Source organism: Thalassophryne amazonica, chromosome 19, assembly GCF_902500255.1.
Source record: "Thalassophryne amazonica chromosome 19, fThaAma1.1, whole genome shotgun sequence".
NCBI classification, from domain to species: domain Eukaryota; kingdom Metazoa; phylum Chordata; class Actinopteri; order Batrachoidiformes; family Batrachoididae; genus Thalassophryne; species Thalassophryne amazonica.
Genome location: NC_047121.1, coordinates 49,575,563 through 49,590,546, shown reverse-complemented (window position 1 = coordinate 49,590,546; position 14,984 = coordinate 49,575,563). Strand labels below are relative to the sequence as shown.

General features: G+C 41.0%; 1 protein-coding gene across 1 annotated transcript; it reads left to right on the top strand.

Annotated features, from left to right (window-relative positions):
* Positions 1 to 4,402: 4,402 nt before the first annotated feature.
* On the top strand, positions 4,403 to 14,459 carry nipal3 (NIPA like domain containing 3). The gene is made up of 11 exons (XM_034159760.1): positions 4,403 to 4,598; positions 4,873 to 4,941; positions 5,918 to 6,089; positions 6,191 to 6,250; positions 6,541 to 6,686; positions 9,550 to 9,646; positions 9,800 to 9,935; positions 11,913 to 12,001; positions 12,217 to 12,280; positions 12,396 to 12,490; positions 13,461 to 14,459. Exons 1-11 carry the CDS (start codon positions 4,572 to 4,574, stop codon positions 13,652 to 13,654), a joined length of 1,149 nt encoding a protein of 382 aa, XP_034015651.1. The 5' UTR covers positions 4,403 to 4,571; the 3' UTR covers positions 13,655 to 14,459.
* The last annotated feature ends 525 nt before the right edge of the window (positions 14,460 to 14,984 follow it).

Here is a 14,984-nt window from a genome sequence, read left to right as displayed (position 1 = left end):
AGGCGGCAGCGTCTCGCCGTTTCAAGTTGAAAACTTCCACATTTCAGGCTCTGTTGACCCAGTAAGTCGTCAGAGAACAGAGAACTTTCAGAAGAAGTCGGCATGAGGAGTTTATTCGGACATTCCATTGTTAACGGACATTTTGTAATGAAAGAACGTGAGGGCAGAGTCGCATATCGGGCCGGACCCGACCGCGTGGGGTCGCGACAGGAAAAACACCTCCGTTGGAAACCTTAACGGGCAAGTTGGAACATCCCCAAGCTGTTAAACAATTTCTCAGTTACTCACTTGTTGAAAGCCATCAAAAGCCGCCTGAATTTTACAAATGGTTTTCAACACGGAGGTGTTTTTCCTGTCGCGGCGCACACAGATTTGCCGAGTCGTCACGGAAATGACTCGGTGAATTTGCGCGCATGTCTTTCATTAAAAAATGTCCTTAAACAGTGGAATGTCCGCATAAAGTCCTCATGCCGGCCTCTTCTGAATCTTCTCTGTTCTCTCACGACGTCCTGGGTGAATTAAGCCTTAAATTAGGATGTTTTCAGGTCGAAACAGGCCGACGACGGCGCCTGGAAGCGCTGCACGATGTCCCGCTCTGTGGGAAGTCCTTACAGCGACAGAAACACCCCATAATCTCTCATCAGCCGTTAAACGTTTCACCGAAAACCAGCTTAATTTCTCGAATAGTGTCCACTCGGATATTCCTCACAGGTCCAGAATGATGAGACCAAGAGGGATCCTTTTTTTCCAACCATAGAGACCACACTGTGACCAGCCTGCAACCCCGGTGGGAGTCTGTGAGAGTGGCTGCGAGCAGAGGCCATTTTTCCATCGCAACTTGGTCGTGAACTCTGTGTAAACGGGGTGTTACAGCAAACTTGAAAAACTATTTTGAAACACCTGTGCTTTGGAATGTCATTGTCCCCCCCAGAGTTTGTATGTAAAGGCAGATATCACATGCTGTGCTGCCATCTGCTGGACCTTTCATGAATACGCACCCATATTTTCCATCCTTTTTCTATACTCACTCAAATTAAGGGTCACGGGGCAAGGGAGGTTGCTGGAGCCTATCCCAGCACAAATTTCATATTTTGTGTGTGTGTGCGTGTGTGGAAAATATAAATGTAATCATACCTCCGTCATGTTAAGTGGATGCAATGACTCATCAGTTGCTCATCTGATTTCTTTCTTTTCACAAAGGGAAATTCTCATCTGTCTTTCCAAACAGTACTTCACACCCTCTTTTGTTTTTTCCACAGGTCCTGTCTCATTGACATGATCCCGCTTCACCACTGCAAGGACACAAAGACAAAATATACATGCCAATGGTGTTAGTCAAATTAAACCAACTCAATATAGGTCTCTCTGTGAACAAGGACGGGCTTCTGATGCGCAATTAAACATGTTTGTGTAATAAAACTGTGCAAACAGATGTTAATACCTTCTACCCAAACAAAGGAAAGTGGACAAGTACAGGCTTTTCCATGACCCCAGTAACCTTTAAAAAGGAACCACAGCCCAAGAAGTAAAAAAAAAAAAAAAAAAAAAAAAATCATTTTATTTTAACCAAGAACAACTGCAATAAAAATGCCGGAGGTCAGTGTGTACATTGAAAAATATATTCACAAATATTATAAATTAAAGAAAAAACTAATACACAGTGTTCAGCACCATACTGTTTTAAAATTAACTTTTATTTACAGATACGCAGCAGAGTTGAGTTGAGATATGTCGATTACTTCTGTTCTGATGTTGTGAGAGGAGGTTTATTTAGAACTCCTCAAAGTCTGCAGCCTTTTGTAACTGACTATTGTTTTATATTTTTTAAATATTATATACAAGGTATTGCATTTATGTTCTAAATGTACAACATCCATCCATCCATCCATCCATCTTCTACCGCTTAGTCCAATTAAGGGTCGCGGGGGGCTGGTGCCTATCCCAGCAGTCATAGGGCACGAGGCGGGGTACACCCAGGACAGGACGCCAGTCTGTCGCAGGGCCACAAATAGACAAACAAACACAGACACACCCACACAAACACCTACGGACAATTTTAAAGAATCCAATCCACCTAATCCGCATGTCTTTGGATGTGAGGAAACCGGAGCACCCGGAGGAAACCCACGCAAACACGGGGAGAACATGCAAACTCCACACAGAAAGGCCACGGGAATTGAACCCACAACCTTCTCGCTGTGAGGCAACAGTGCTAACCACCAAGCCGCCGTGCTGCCCAAATGTGCAACATATAACTGTAAAATGTACAACTGCACAATTCCTCACTCAGGGGGTGGAGGAGTAACAGGAAGACAGGGGACGGGAAGGAGAGGAACAGTAGTAGCGAGCAACATTTCTGGTATTTATATTTGTATTTACATTTTACAAATTGTTTTTTGCTTTCACTTTTGTAGCAAGGTGAAGCCCAGATTGAAAAGATGTTCCTGCTAGCTTAGCTAGTGGGGAATTCCCCTTTGGCTGACCTGGTAGACTTTTCATCTTCAGTTCGAGCAGTCCAGTGTTCGAATCCCACCACCATCCCGGCCACAAAAATAGGTCCTCCAGTCACAAACTGGCATTGTCGGCAGGATATGGCAGTTGACTGGGTAGTCACAGAACATGCTTAAATGCACCTGTGACTTCGGGACAAAGTCAAAAATGGTGGGGAAATATGTAGCAAGGTAAAGTCCGGATTGAAAAGATTTTCCTCCTATCTTGCCTAGCGGGGAATTCCCCTTTGGCTGATGTGGTAGAGTTTTCATCTTCAGTTCGAACAGTCCGGTGTTCGAATCCCACCGCTGTCCCGGCTACAAAGATAGGTCCTCGGGTCACACGTTTGATACTCTGTGTGCTTCTTACCCTGTGTGCTGCTATACAATGCTGCTGCAACCTCAATTTCCCCGAGGGAATCTTCCCAAGGGATTAATAAAATTCGATATAATCTAAATTATTTTAGCTCCCCCCTCCACTCGATGATGATGACAAAATACACATTATTATATTAGATTTCATTTGGCAATAAACATGTACATGTACATAAAATACATGAAACAACCATTGCCAGGGATAGCAAAGTTTACTAAAAGGACTAGATGTTACAATCCCATAATGTTTGCACCACTTTTCTGGAAGTGTTTGATGGATGGCTGCTATATTAGGCTTTACCAGTGGGACACATCGTCAGCTGTGTACATCAGCATCATGGGGTGTTTCGGCCTTTCAGCCAATTATCGCAATACACCCTCTGCTGAGGCAGGCGGCAGGCCCACCACAGGGTGATCAAGCCTGGGTGTGTGTCCTTCAGTTAGCTGTTCGCCTCAGGGAGGTGTTGGCCAACTCTTTCATGGCTTGTCTGTAGGCCTGTCCGCTGATTCCGATCTCCTTAAAAGGAACTTCACCATTGTACTAGCTACAAAGGCCCTACACTCCACCTCCAACGCATGCACTCTAAAATAAAGCATACCATTGTTATGCTCTGGATAAAAACAAACAAACAAACAAACAAACAAAAAACAAAACAAGTACAAAAAGAAACAAAACAAAATCAGGGTTAGCAGAATAAGTCTAAAATACTTTCCAGTCATTGACTGAAACTTCTGACATAAATAAATTCTTTAACAACTTTCTTAAAAGGGTCCTTAGTGTATAACATGGTAATAATAACAGATAATTGGTGTAATACTACATAAAATCATTCCAGTCATGACTAAAATTTGTGGCAAAAAAAAAAAAAAAAAAAAATCTTTAAAAACTTTCTTAAAAATGTCTTTAGTGTATAACATAGTTGTAAAAACAGGTAGAAATAGGTCAAATAATACATAAAATCATTCCATTTCTTGGCTAAAATGTGTGACATAAAAAATTCTTTAAAAACTTTCTTAGATGGGTCTGTAGTCTATAAAAATCTAGTACAAACAAGGAGAATATATTTTATGATTATAGGTCTAATAATACATAAAATCATTCCGGTCGTTGACTAAGAATTGTGTCATAAAACATTATTTAGCATCTTTCTTAAACAGGTCTTTAGTGTATAACATAGTAGTAAAACATGTAGAAATAGGTCTAATAATACATAAAATCATTCCAGTTGCTGAGTAAAATTTGTGACATAAAAATTCTTTAATAGCTTTCTTATAAGAAATTAAGAAGATGAAGATTATTATTATTATTATAACAATTTGTTCATGTATTTTTGTATTTGCACCAAAGACTGTAGACGTAAATTACAAAATAGTTTCGACAATAATATAAAACAAATAATTAATTGCTAAATAATTATAAAGCTTTATTTATTAATTATTCTTTTACCTTACAAAATAAAAGTCGCCGTTGCTGTTCTCGATCACGTGATTCACACGTATCTGTTGTGCGTCATGACGCCGCCTGAAACAGGTGGACTCGATCCGGAAGTGAGATGCACCTTCTAAAAATGGAGCGACGCAAAAGAAAAAAAGAGCTAAAGTAGTTTAATGTCCAAAGAAAAGTTAAAGAACCCATGAGATATTAGGTTTTTTTTTTATGTTTGGCAGCTAAAGACATTTGTTAAGTCGCGTGTGACGGCCAGCAGGATGGATTACAGTGGAAGCTCCTACATGGTGAGACGCACTCATACTCTTTATTTATAATACTTTTAAATGTCAAGTTTTTGTAACAAATCTTTAAATATTACATGAGACATGATATTGTATTGTTCCCTGTGGAACAGTATGTAATTTTACAGAACAGTGACTGATGATTTACAACATATGTTGTCAAATGCAGTGTTTGGAAACAAAAAGTCAAACGCTTCCCTTTATCATGACGTTCGAACGCAGATCGAACACTTTACTTAGGTTTTGTCTGTAACTCAACTCTCCCTGCCTTCTTTAGGAGAATCTAATTGGGAGTTTGCTTGCCATTTTTGGAAACGTGTTTGTCAGCATCTCCTTAAGTATTCAGGTACAAATTACACACACACACACACACACACATGTACACACACACACACACACATGTACACACAGTGCTGTGCCAATTAACATTGTATATTTGGTGAATCACTCAGTCTGTAAAATGTCACATAACCAGAGGTGTCATCTTTTCTTTCTTTTACTTTTTATTGTCCGATCAGCAGTCCAAACTGACCACTAACATAATCGCCAACTATTTTCCAAAATCGATTAACCATTTTTAGTCTTTTAAATGAATAATTCTTTGATATCAGGTTCTTAAATGTGAATGTTGTTTTGGTGGTCACATAAACCCTCCTTTGTTTCTGTCCTCCTTTGTGATGATAATTTGAATATCTTTGAAGACCTTTGAAGATGTTGTCTTGGAATTTTGGAAACACTGATTGATATTTTTCACCATTTTATGGACCAAATAACTAATCAGTCAGTCGAGAACACAATCACCAGATTAATCAAATATGACAATAACTGTTAGTTGCAGCCCTACTTTGTAGTGATGTCGTGTATTGACCCTTGTACACACAGTGACACACACACACACACACACACACACACTGATCCCAGGACTATGCACACTGTTCGCAGTTAGAGTTGAGTGTGTTGTTCAGCTGCAACCCACTTTCCACCAGAACCACAGCTGTCCAAGGAATGGAGTCCCGGACAAACCAAATCATAATGACCCAGCTGACCTTATGTCCACCAGCTTTACATTCTGTTTGTAAGAAAAACACATTGGGCCGGCTGGGAAAGTCCTTTATCAGCTTTCAGCAGAAGTCATTGTCACCTTATCAACGACATATGATTACTTTTGTCTTTTGTCCATCTCATATGCATTCCCCTTTGATAACATCACTACAGTGAAACCCTTTCATCTTGTTTCCTTGATTTGAGTCTTAATATGTTTGCTTTCTGTGTTTGTTGCCTTTTACTGCTATTATATTTTATATCGATACTTTTTCCTACAGAAATACAGCCATGTGAAACGAGGTGAAAGAAAGGACCCACGTGCCTTCTATCACTCTAAAACTTGGTGGTGTGGTTTTTTGCTGACCTTGCTGGGAGAGGCAGCAAACTTTGTCTCCTACGCCTTTGCTCCCCTCGTTATTGTAGCAGTTCTTAATGCCATATCTGTGCTGGGTGAGTACTTGTGACATATCCTAATATTGTATATTGTCCAATGTTTATCGTGATAAATAGTCATCCTTGTCTGTTACTTAATATTATTGTCTTATTTTCAGCAAGCTCAATTTTGGGTTTTATTTTCCTGTGTGAGAGATCTAATCCAAAGGAATTTGCAAGTAAGTTCAGCATATTATGTAGCGTCAATGACGTATACAGGAATGTGAAGAAGTGCGTTTAGATGCAAAGACTTACTCAGCCTGTCTGATTTTGGAATGCTACATGATGCCTCATCAGCTTCAATGATTAAAAATGTGTCTAATATTGCTAAATGCAGTACACATTTTTTGTAATGGAACTCTGGGCTCTTATAAGAACGGTTGTAAAGATTTTTGTGATTTTTTTTTTTTTATGATAAGAAAACTTCCTACTTGACATGTCAGCGGTTGTGTGCTGTGTGTTATTTCAGAGCGCTATGGGCTGTCCATCCTGGGCTGTTTACTGACTATAGGAGGAAGCTACCTGGTTATAACATTTGGACCAAACTCTCATGAAAGGCTCAGCGCAGACAACATTATCAAACACATCGTTGGATGGCCTGTTCTTTTGTATCTGGTAAAGTATTTAAATTGACTTAAAATAATGCCCTAGGCTCTGTGCGCATCAGTAGTTTTTTTTTTAATTCTTTGCATATTCAAATTTGCTCTGCTTTATTTCCACCCTGTGCTGAGAAAACACATACACAATGACAGCAGCACTCAAGTCAACTCAAACTTTATTTCGGAAGCACATTTAAAATGATGGCAGTCAACCAAAGTGCTGTACAATAAAAATGGGCCCTTAGTGATTTTCCAGTCAGGCTGGGATTTGAACGGAGGATCCTCTGGTCTGGAGCCCAACGCTTAACTACTAGACCATCACCTCTAGATTTACCTGCCTCTAAGGTCATTAGGTAATGACCCAGTGCAGCCATTATTGGATTGTTTGAGTGAGGTTAAATCATGGATGAGCACAAATCCAATTAATGCCTCTGTTCTGGCTTGACATCCTGTTGCCTTCGCGCAATATCAATTTTCACTTACTCAGTTAGCATACAAGCTCCAACAGGCGCATGCGTATGATTTTATTTTAGGGTTTACAAAAATTTTTGACTGTTAAACTTTCTTTTTTAAAAATTGTTAGAAAAAAAAGGTAGCTGAAAAGCCAGTCTGCAAATGAAAAAGTTAGCGTGGCTAATTAGCCGTTAGCCAAACTGTACCCACCACAACTTGTAGCTCGCACAGTAAGAAATGAGTGTTATGAACTGCAGCCAAAACTTGAGAAAAGAAGTGTAGTCAACAACACTGACAGTCTCAGTTAAAATAACATAGTATAGGTGAGCCCCGTTAACTTGCGCACGCATAAGTCATGATTTGGCTTTACTCGTGGTCAAGTGGGCGCCAAAAATTTAGACTATCCTTACTGCAGCTTCAGATTGGGCAGGAATTTATACACGCGTAAATTCCTGCCCAGCCTGAACCGGCAGTAAGGATCTAAAGAGTCACATCCAAAAACTTTGAATTGTCTAGAATCGTCCACACTGACAGTCCCGTCATTGCTGATGTGCAGCATCTAGAGGGAGGAAAAAACATTCTCAACCCACTTGAGATGAAGAAATCATCACCATCCAGGAAGGAATCATGCTTCAAATGGTCAAGACTATTATAATATGGCAAGGTACATCGCCAGTTCCAATAAAGTTGGGACATTGTGTAAAATGTAAATAAAAACAATACAATGATTTGCAAATCCTCTTCAACCTATATTCAATGGAATAGTCCACAGAGACAAGATAATTAATCTTCAAACTGATAGATTTTTTTTTTGTGTGTGTGTTTTTGTGCAAATATCTGCTCATTTTGAAATGGATGCCTGCAACACATTTCAAAAAAGCTGGGATAGTGGCAACAAATGACTGGTAAAATTGATGAATGCTCAAAGAACACATGTTTGTTTGGAACATTCCACAGGTGAACAGGTTAATTGGAAACAGGTAAGTGTTATGATTGGGTATAAAAGAAGCATCCCCAAAGGGCTCAGCCGTTCACAAGCAAAGATGATGCGAGGATCACCACTTTGTGAATAACTGCGTGAAAAGAATAGTCCAACACTTTAAGAACAATGGTTCCCAACATTCAATTGCAAGGAATTTAGGGATTCCATCATCTACAGTCCATAATATAATCAGAAGATTCAGAGAATCTGGAGAACTTTCTACACGTAAGCGGCAAAGCTAAAAACAAACATTGAATGCCCGTGACCTTCGATCCCTCAGGCGGCACTGCATTAAAAACCGACATTGTGTAAAGGATCTTACCGCGTGGGCTCAGGAACACTTCAGAAAACCATTGTTAGTTAACACAGTTCATCGCTACATCTACAAGTGTAAGTTAAAACTCTACCATGCAAAGCGAAAGCCATACATCAACAATATCCAGAAACACCGCCGCCTTCTCTGGGCCCGAGCTCATTTGAAATGGACAGATGCAAAGTGGGAAAAGTGTGCTGTGGTCTGATGAGTCCACATTTCAAATTGTTTTTGGAAATCATGGACGTCGTGTCCTCCGGACAAAAGAGGAAAAAGATCATCCAGATTGTTACCAGCGCAAAGTTCAAAAGCCAGCATCTGTGATGGTACGGGGGTGTGTTAGTGCCCATGGCATGGGCAACTTACACATCTGTGATGTCACCATCAATGCTGAAAGGTACATCCAGGTTTTGGAGCAACACATGCTGCCATCCAAGCAACGTCTTTTTCAGGGACGTCCCTGATTATTTCAGCAAGACAATGCCAAGCCACATTCTGCATGTGTTACAACAGCGTGGCTTCGTAGTAAAAGAGTGCGGGTACTAGACTGGCCTGCCTGCAGTCCAGACCTGTTGTCCATTGAAAATGTGTGGAGCATTATGAAGCACAAAATATGACAACAGAGACCCCGGACTGTTGAACAACTGAAGTTGTACATTAAGCAAAAATGGGAAAGAATTCTACCTACAAACTTCAACAATTAGTGTCCTCAGTTCCCAAACACTTATTGAGTGTTGTTAGAGGGAAAGGTGATGTAACACAGTGGTAAACATACCACTGTCCCAGCTTTTTTAGGTTGAAGAGGATTTGCAAATCATTGCTTTCTGTTTTTATTTACATTTTACACAACATCCCAACTTCATTGGAATTGGGGTTGTAAGATGATTTCAAGTTTTTTGTGGTCAACTTCCTTGACTCTGCTTTTGTGGACCCCAACTCGTGCATGTTAACTGGGCTCACCTGCTGTTATTTGATTTGTGGTCAGTTGTCTCACAAGCCTGCAATGAAGTAAACAGATTTTCCGGCCTTGTTGACGTGTATTATTCTGCACAAATCTTCCAGCACCAGCACAGTTTGTGCTGTGGTTCGATTTTCATATTAACAGAGTGTCCTTCTCGTCTTTATCGACAGTTCCTGGAGATTATCACGTTCTGCCTTCTCTTATACTTCTACAAACAGCACAGCGCTAGCTACCTCGTTATTATTCTGCTGCTGGTGGCTTTGCTGGGTGAGTGTGCAGCATTAAGCCAGTCAATTGAGCTGTTGTACTTCACGCCACAGATTGCATATGTGTTCAAAGGGAAAAAACAGCCGGCGCACTCGGCCTGTGCTGATTGTGCAATGGTTCATTACTGACTGCTTGCTTTGATTTGACACACAGGCTCTGTCACAGTGATCACAGTGAAGGCGGTGTCAGGAATGTTGGTTCTCACTGTCGAGGGCAGCATGCAGCTCAACTACCCCATCTTCAGTGTTTTCTTGGTATGCATGGTTGTGTCGGTGATCTTCCAAGCCAGGTGAGTGCAGAGGCATTTCATTAGAGCAGGGAGTGTGTGAAAGCTGTGACAAGACTGTTGTCTGTCAGTTAGTGAATACATTCCTAACTTGGATAGGGAGCCTGGATATGGCCAAAAAAAAAAATTAAAACAAAAACTGGAATGGCAAATGAAGAGCACATGGCTGTACCAACACTTTTTGTGCTCAAACAGTTACCCATTGTCTTGTGCTTTTTTTTTTTTTTTCTTTTTTTTTAAGTTGGAAAAAGTACTGGATCCACTTCACAATTCATCTTTATATTTCTCTGTAATAGTGCAGCAGATATGAATATTTACAGAGGAATCCTTCAAATGGTGATGCAAGCACCAAATTTGGCACAAATACACCTTAGACATTACTTTATTTTCTGGTTTACCGCAGTCCAGCATTAGGGGTCTCCAATTGGTTCAAAATGCTGCTGCCAGACTTTTGACACGAAGCACAAAGTTTGACCATATTACACCCATTTTGGCATCTCTTCACTGGCTTCCTGTCCCTGTGAGATCAGACTTTAAGGTTCTGCTACTAGCCCATAAAATTGTTCATAGACTGGCACCTTCTTACTTAGCTGACCTAATTAAACCTTACATACACCTACCGGCCCGGGCTCTGCGTTGTCAGGGTGCAGGACTACTTTGTGTCCCTAGGGTGAATAAAAAGTCTGCGGGTCACCGAGCTTTCTCTTATTGTGCCCCTGTTCCGTGGAATGATCTCCCTGCATCAATAAAACAGTCAGATTCTGTAGAGACTTTCAAGTCCAGACTTAAGATGCACTTACTTTCCCATTTGTATGGCTGGCATAGTATGTTACTATGCTTTTTACCCTTTTAAATTCATTCTATTAGTAAACAAAGTAGGCCACGGTCTCAACTTTATCTAAATTCTGGGTCTTTTAGTGAAGCTTAGGGCTAGTGGCGGGCGAACACCTTAGTATTTCTTCTGTTTTTCTTGTTGCTTAATGCTGACAAATTATACTGTAATTGTTGTCTTTCTGATGTCCAATTCTGTTTTATTTCCTCTTTGTTTGAGGTGCGGCTCCATCCAGAGATGGGTGCGTTGTCTGTTTCTGCAACCTTCCTGTCCTGTACACTGGCACAATTTCCTGTATATTCGTTTGCGAATTTTGTAAATTGTGTCAGTAGCATGGCCCAAGCAGCTTGCTGTGGGGGTCAGTAAGGTTAGACCTTAGTTGTGTGAAGCGCCTTGAGGCAACTTTGTTGTGATTTGGCGCTATATAAATGAATTAAAAGTTATTCAGTCTGAAATCTGTGCACAAATTCACAACTACAAGTTGTACTTGTCAAGAAAAATGGCTGTTTTTCTGTCCATCCATACAATAAAACCTTTTGCATCTTAAAACTCAAGAACTCTAAAACTTTTAAAATCTAAATTTTTATAGATTAATACTGAAAGGTCAATGAAAAAAAAATCATGCATTTCTGACAATTTTTATTTATTTATTTTTACTAAATTTTGCATTGAAATGTGCAGGAAATGTACAGAAGCCCTGTTAATATGTAGACCTGAGTGCACTTCCCGCTTATGCTACCTGTCTGTGGTCAAGACACTCCATCTACATTGTCTCAGTCCACCCAGCTGTAAATGGGTACCAGCCGGAGCCTATACCAGCAGTCATAGGGTGTGAGGCAGGGTTCACCCTGGACAGGACGCCAGTCTGTCACAGGGCCACATATAGACAGACAAACACATTCACACCTGCACACACACCTACAATTTAAAGTTTCCAATCCACCTAACCTGCGTATCTTTGGATGTGGGAGGAAGCCGGAGCACCCGGAGGAACCCACGCAAACACGGGGAGAACGCGCAAACTCCACACAGAAATGCCACAGGTGGAAATTGATTCCATGTTCTTCTTGCTGTGAGGCAACAGTGCTACCACGGCTACCACCGTGCTGCCTGTTACGGTATTCAGTTTTATATCAATTTCTTCTCAGATTTCTGTCCCAAGCGTGCAAGCTGCATGACACCTGTCAGATCGCCGGCGTCAACTACATCCTCTCTACCGCCTTTGCCATCACAGCTGGTGAGTTACAGTTTGAGCCTCGAGTCCCGCTGCATTTGTTAAATAGCAGCTTATTTTTCAATCAGATGTAGAGTGAGATAAATGTAGTTTGACTAGCGACCAGGACAGAGACGCCATGATGGAGCTCATGATGAGTACAGCTGTTTTTATTTTTCCTTACACATCTCTGTGTTGTTACATGAAAATCATCAGTTTTCTTTCTGTTTTTCTTTTAGGAGCTGTCTTTTACTTGGAGTTTAACCATGATGACATCCTTCACATCTCCATATTTTTACTGGGGTGAGTGTTTCTAATGATATTACCAAATGATAACACATATAATGTCTCAGTATGCAGGTGCGTGAATTTGAAATTCTGACTCAAAAGTGGTGAGTGATGTCTGTCCTGTGTTCAGAGCTGCAGTCTGCTTCCTCGGCGTCTTCCTTATTACCAAAAACAGGAAAAAGTGCAAGACTTTTGAACCATATGTGACCATGAATATGACTGATGGTGGGTATGAACTAATGCAGGATTGAAAACTGTTATACTGTATTTACTCTATTAAACACCCAAGGAGCTTGCAACTTTTGTGAAGGGGGGTGTTTATTGATGATTGTTTGCGTGCGTGTGCTTACATGCATGCTGTACACAGTACGGCCTTACGGTACATATGGACATGTGTGCTGCATGCAAGAGAAGCAGTGCAGACTCGAAATGAATTATTTTTCTGCATGCAGTAGCTGCTACACAATTATAAAAAATGGCTCTTCGCAAACATTGCTACGTGGCAGCATTCAAGCTAAAAGTCATGAAAGAAGTGGAAGAGAAGGGAAAGCACCATGCTGCTCGGATTTTCCTCATTGATAGGAAACACATCCGGGAGTGATGTAGGAACAAGGATAAGCTTCTGACCCCTTGGCAAAACAGTAAAACGGCTGCCTGGTAGGTGGAAGAAAATGCGTTATGAGGACATTGAAAAGGAGCTGATAAAATGGTTCCACGAAAGTAAAACTGCTGGCGTCCGTGTGACAGGGAAGACTGAAATACAAGGCACTGCAGCTGCATAAGCAACATGGAAACCAGAACTTAAGAGCCTCAATTGTCTGGTATTTGAAGTTTGAAGTCGGATGTGGAGGAAAGTGAAGATGAAGCCAAGACTTTGGCAGAGGAGGACTATAACAGTCCTGGACACTAGCCACAAATTGTGAACTTAATGGATCACTTGTGTTTTGTTGTGGCAGTGAGGTAGTACTATTTCATTTTACTCTGTTCTCTCAGGAATTCACAATTTCACTACGTGCAATTTGCCAACAAACGTCAGGGGTGGGCGTTAGTATGGTGGGGACCTTTAATAGAGTAAATACGATATATTTAAAGCTTCACCAGGAAACAGTTTCTGATCACTAAACCAGAAAATGGTAGCCTTAAGAATGCAGATTATTTGAAGTTGTTTTATCACAAGCAAACATTGTGTTCTCAGGTGTCCCGACTATTCATTGCAACGAGGTCACTCAGGTCGCTCATCCCAACAACAACGGTTGTTTCTCCTACGGTGCTCTGGTCAACAGTGATGGTGGAGCTCCCACGGTTCTACAAGTCCATCTGGATCAACTTTCATTGGGTTCCAGAGCCGATGTTGCCTCTTATGGGTCGCCTGATTTGAAGAAAGACTAGATCTGAGCAGATGTGGTTCTCCCCACCTTTCATTCACTTCCACTGTAAAGAACTTTAAAGGACCTGAGGAGCCAAAGGTAGACAGTTCTTGCACACAGCCTGCATGTCCTTGAACACCTCATATCCCAGTGTGCACTGGATGCCGAAGGTGCGATTCAGTCCTCTCCACACACTCCCTTTTAAAACAAACCTGACAACTGAAATGTGCCTTATTTCAGCTAATGGCACCACTATGAATCAGCAATGAACACAAGCAACACGAAGCTGCTGGATTTTTCTTTTTCACGAGGAACCTGGATTGGCACAGCTGCAATAACATGAAGCGTATTCAAGCTTCCTGTGATAATAGAAGTTAATAGAACGTTAGTTAACTTTTAAGTGGAATGAATGTGGTTAGAGTTAAATCAACTAAATGAGCATAGTGTAATCTAAAAAATAAATAAATGTTGTGAAAAACCAATTCAACCTTCTGCACCACAAGTACTGATGTAGCTCTGCTAGCATACCGTATAACTCGTAGCCTTTTTCTGGATTAGCTAATTAATTTGGTATTTTGGGGGCATTGTTATCATGTAATTCTTAGTATTGGCATGTATTCTTTTATTATTGGAGTTTATTTTGTTTAGTGTTTTCATCCCTGTGAAAGTAGTATAGAGGGTTTTCATGGGACGTATTTGTCACGTCATTTTATGTCCCGTGGCCATTCTGGATTACGACGCGGTGGCCACTGTGATTACACTTCGTGCATTTGGCCAACAATTGCAGAAGTTTCAACGTCGGTGTGAAGAAGCCTCACGGCACCGTGGCGCTGCCGCTAACAGAAATCCACTGCTCCCAGAATTTTATTTTATTCGGCAATAAAATTATATAACAATACATAAAAATACTGCAGAGGATAACACAAGAACGCTTCCAATACGGATGCTTATTTACATTGTGGTCCTCGAGCACTGAGCTGCTTATCCACAAGCTGCCCTTCCAGCGCCTGGTGAGAGAAATCGCTCAGGACTTCAAGACTGACCTCCGCTTTCAGAGCTCCGCTGTGATGATCTGCAGGAGGCCGGCGAGGCTGACCTGGTCGGTAGCTTCCTAGTTCACAATATCGCAGTGTGACACGGTCGGCCAGTTCGTTACATTAACACTAAACTCACTATCTGGTATAAGATACGGATCCACTGAACCAACTGCTACACATCTATCACGATAAATAGCTTTATCTCGAGGATTTAAAGCCTCGTAATAACCGTACATTCTCTTCATTTTTCTATCACGCGTCAGCCTCCTTGTAATCCAGAATGGCTACAGCACCTGTCCTGCAGCAAATCGGTCA

What these genes read in the sequence shown, in the direction of transcription:
- nipal3 (XM_034159760.1), top strand. Translation starts at nt 4,572, where the DNA reads ATGGATTACAGTGGAAGCTCCTACATG. An exon ending in ATCTCCATATTTTTACTGGG is followed by an intron (nt 12,281 to 12,395) that starts GTGAGTGTTTCT and finishes TCCTGTGTTCAG; the next exon opens with AGCTGCAGTCTGCTTCCTCG. An exon ending in GACCATGAATATGACTGATG is followed by an intron (nt 12,491 to 13,460) that starts GTGGGTATGAAC and finishes TTGTGTTCTCAG; the next exon opens with GTGTCCCGACTATTCATTGC.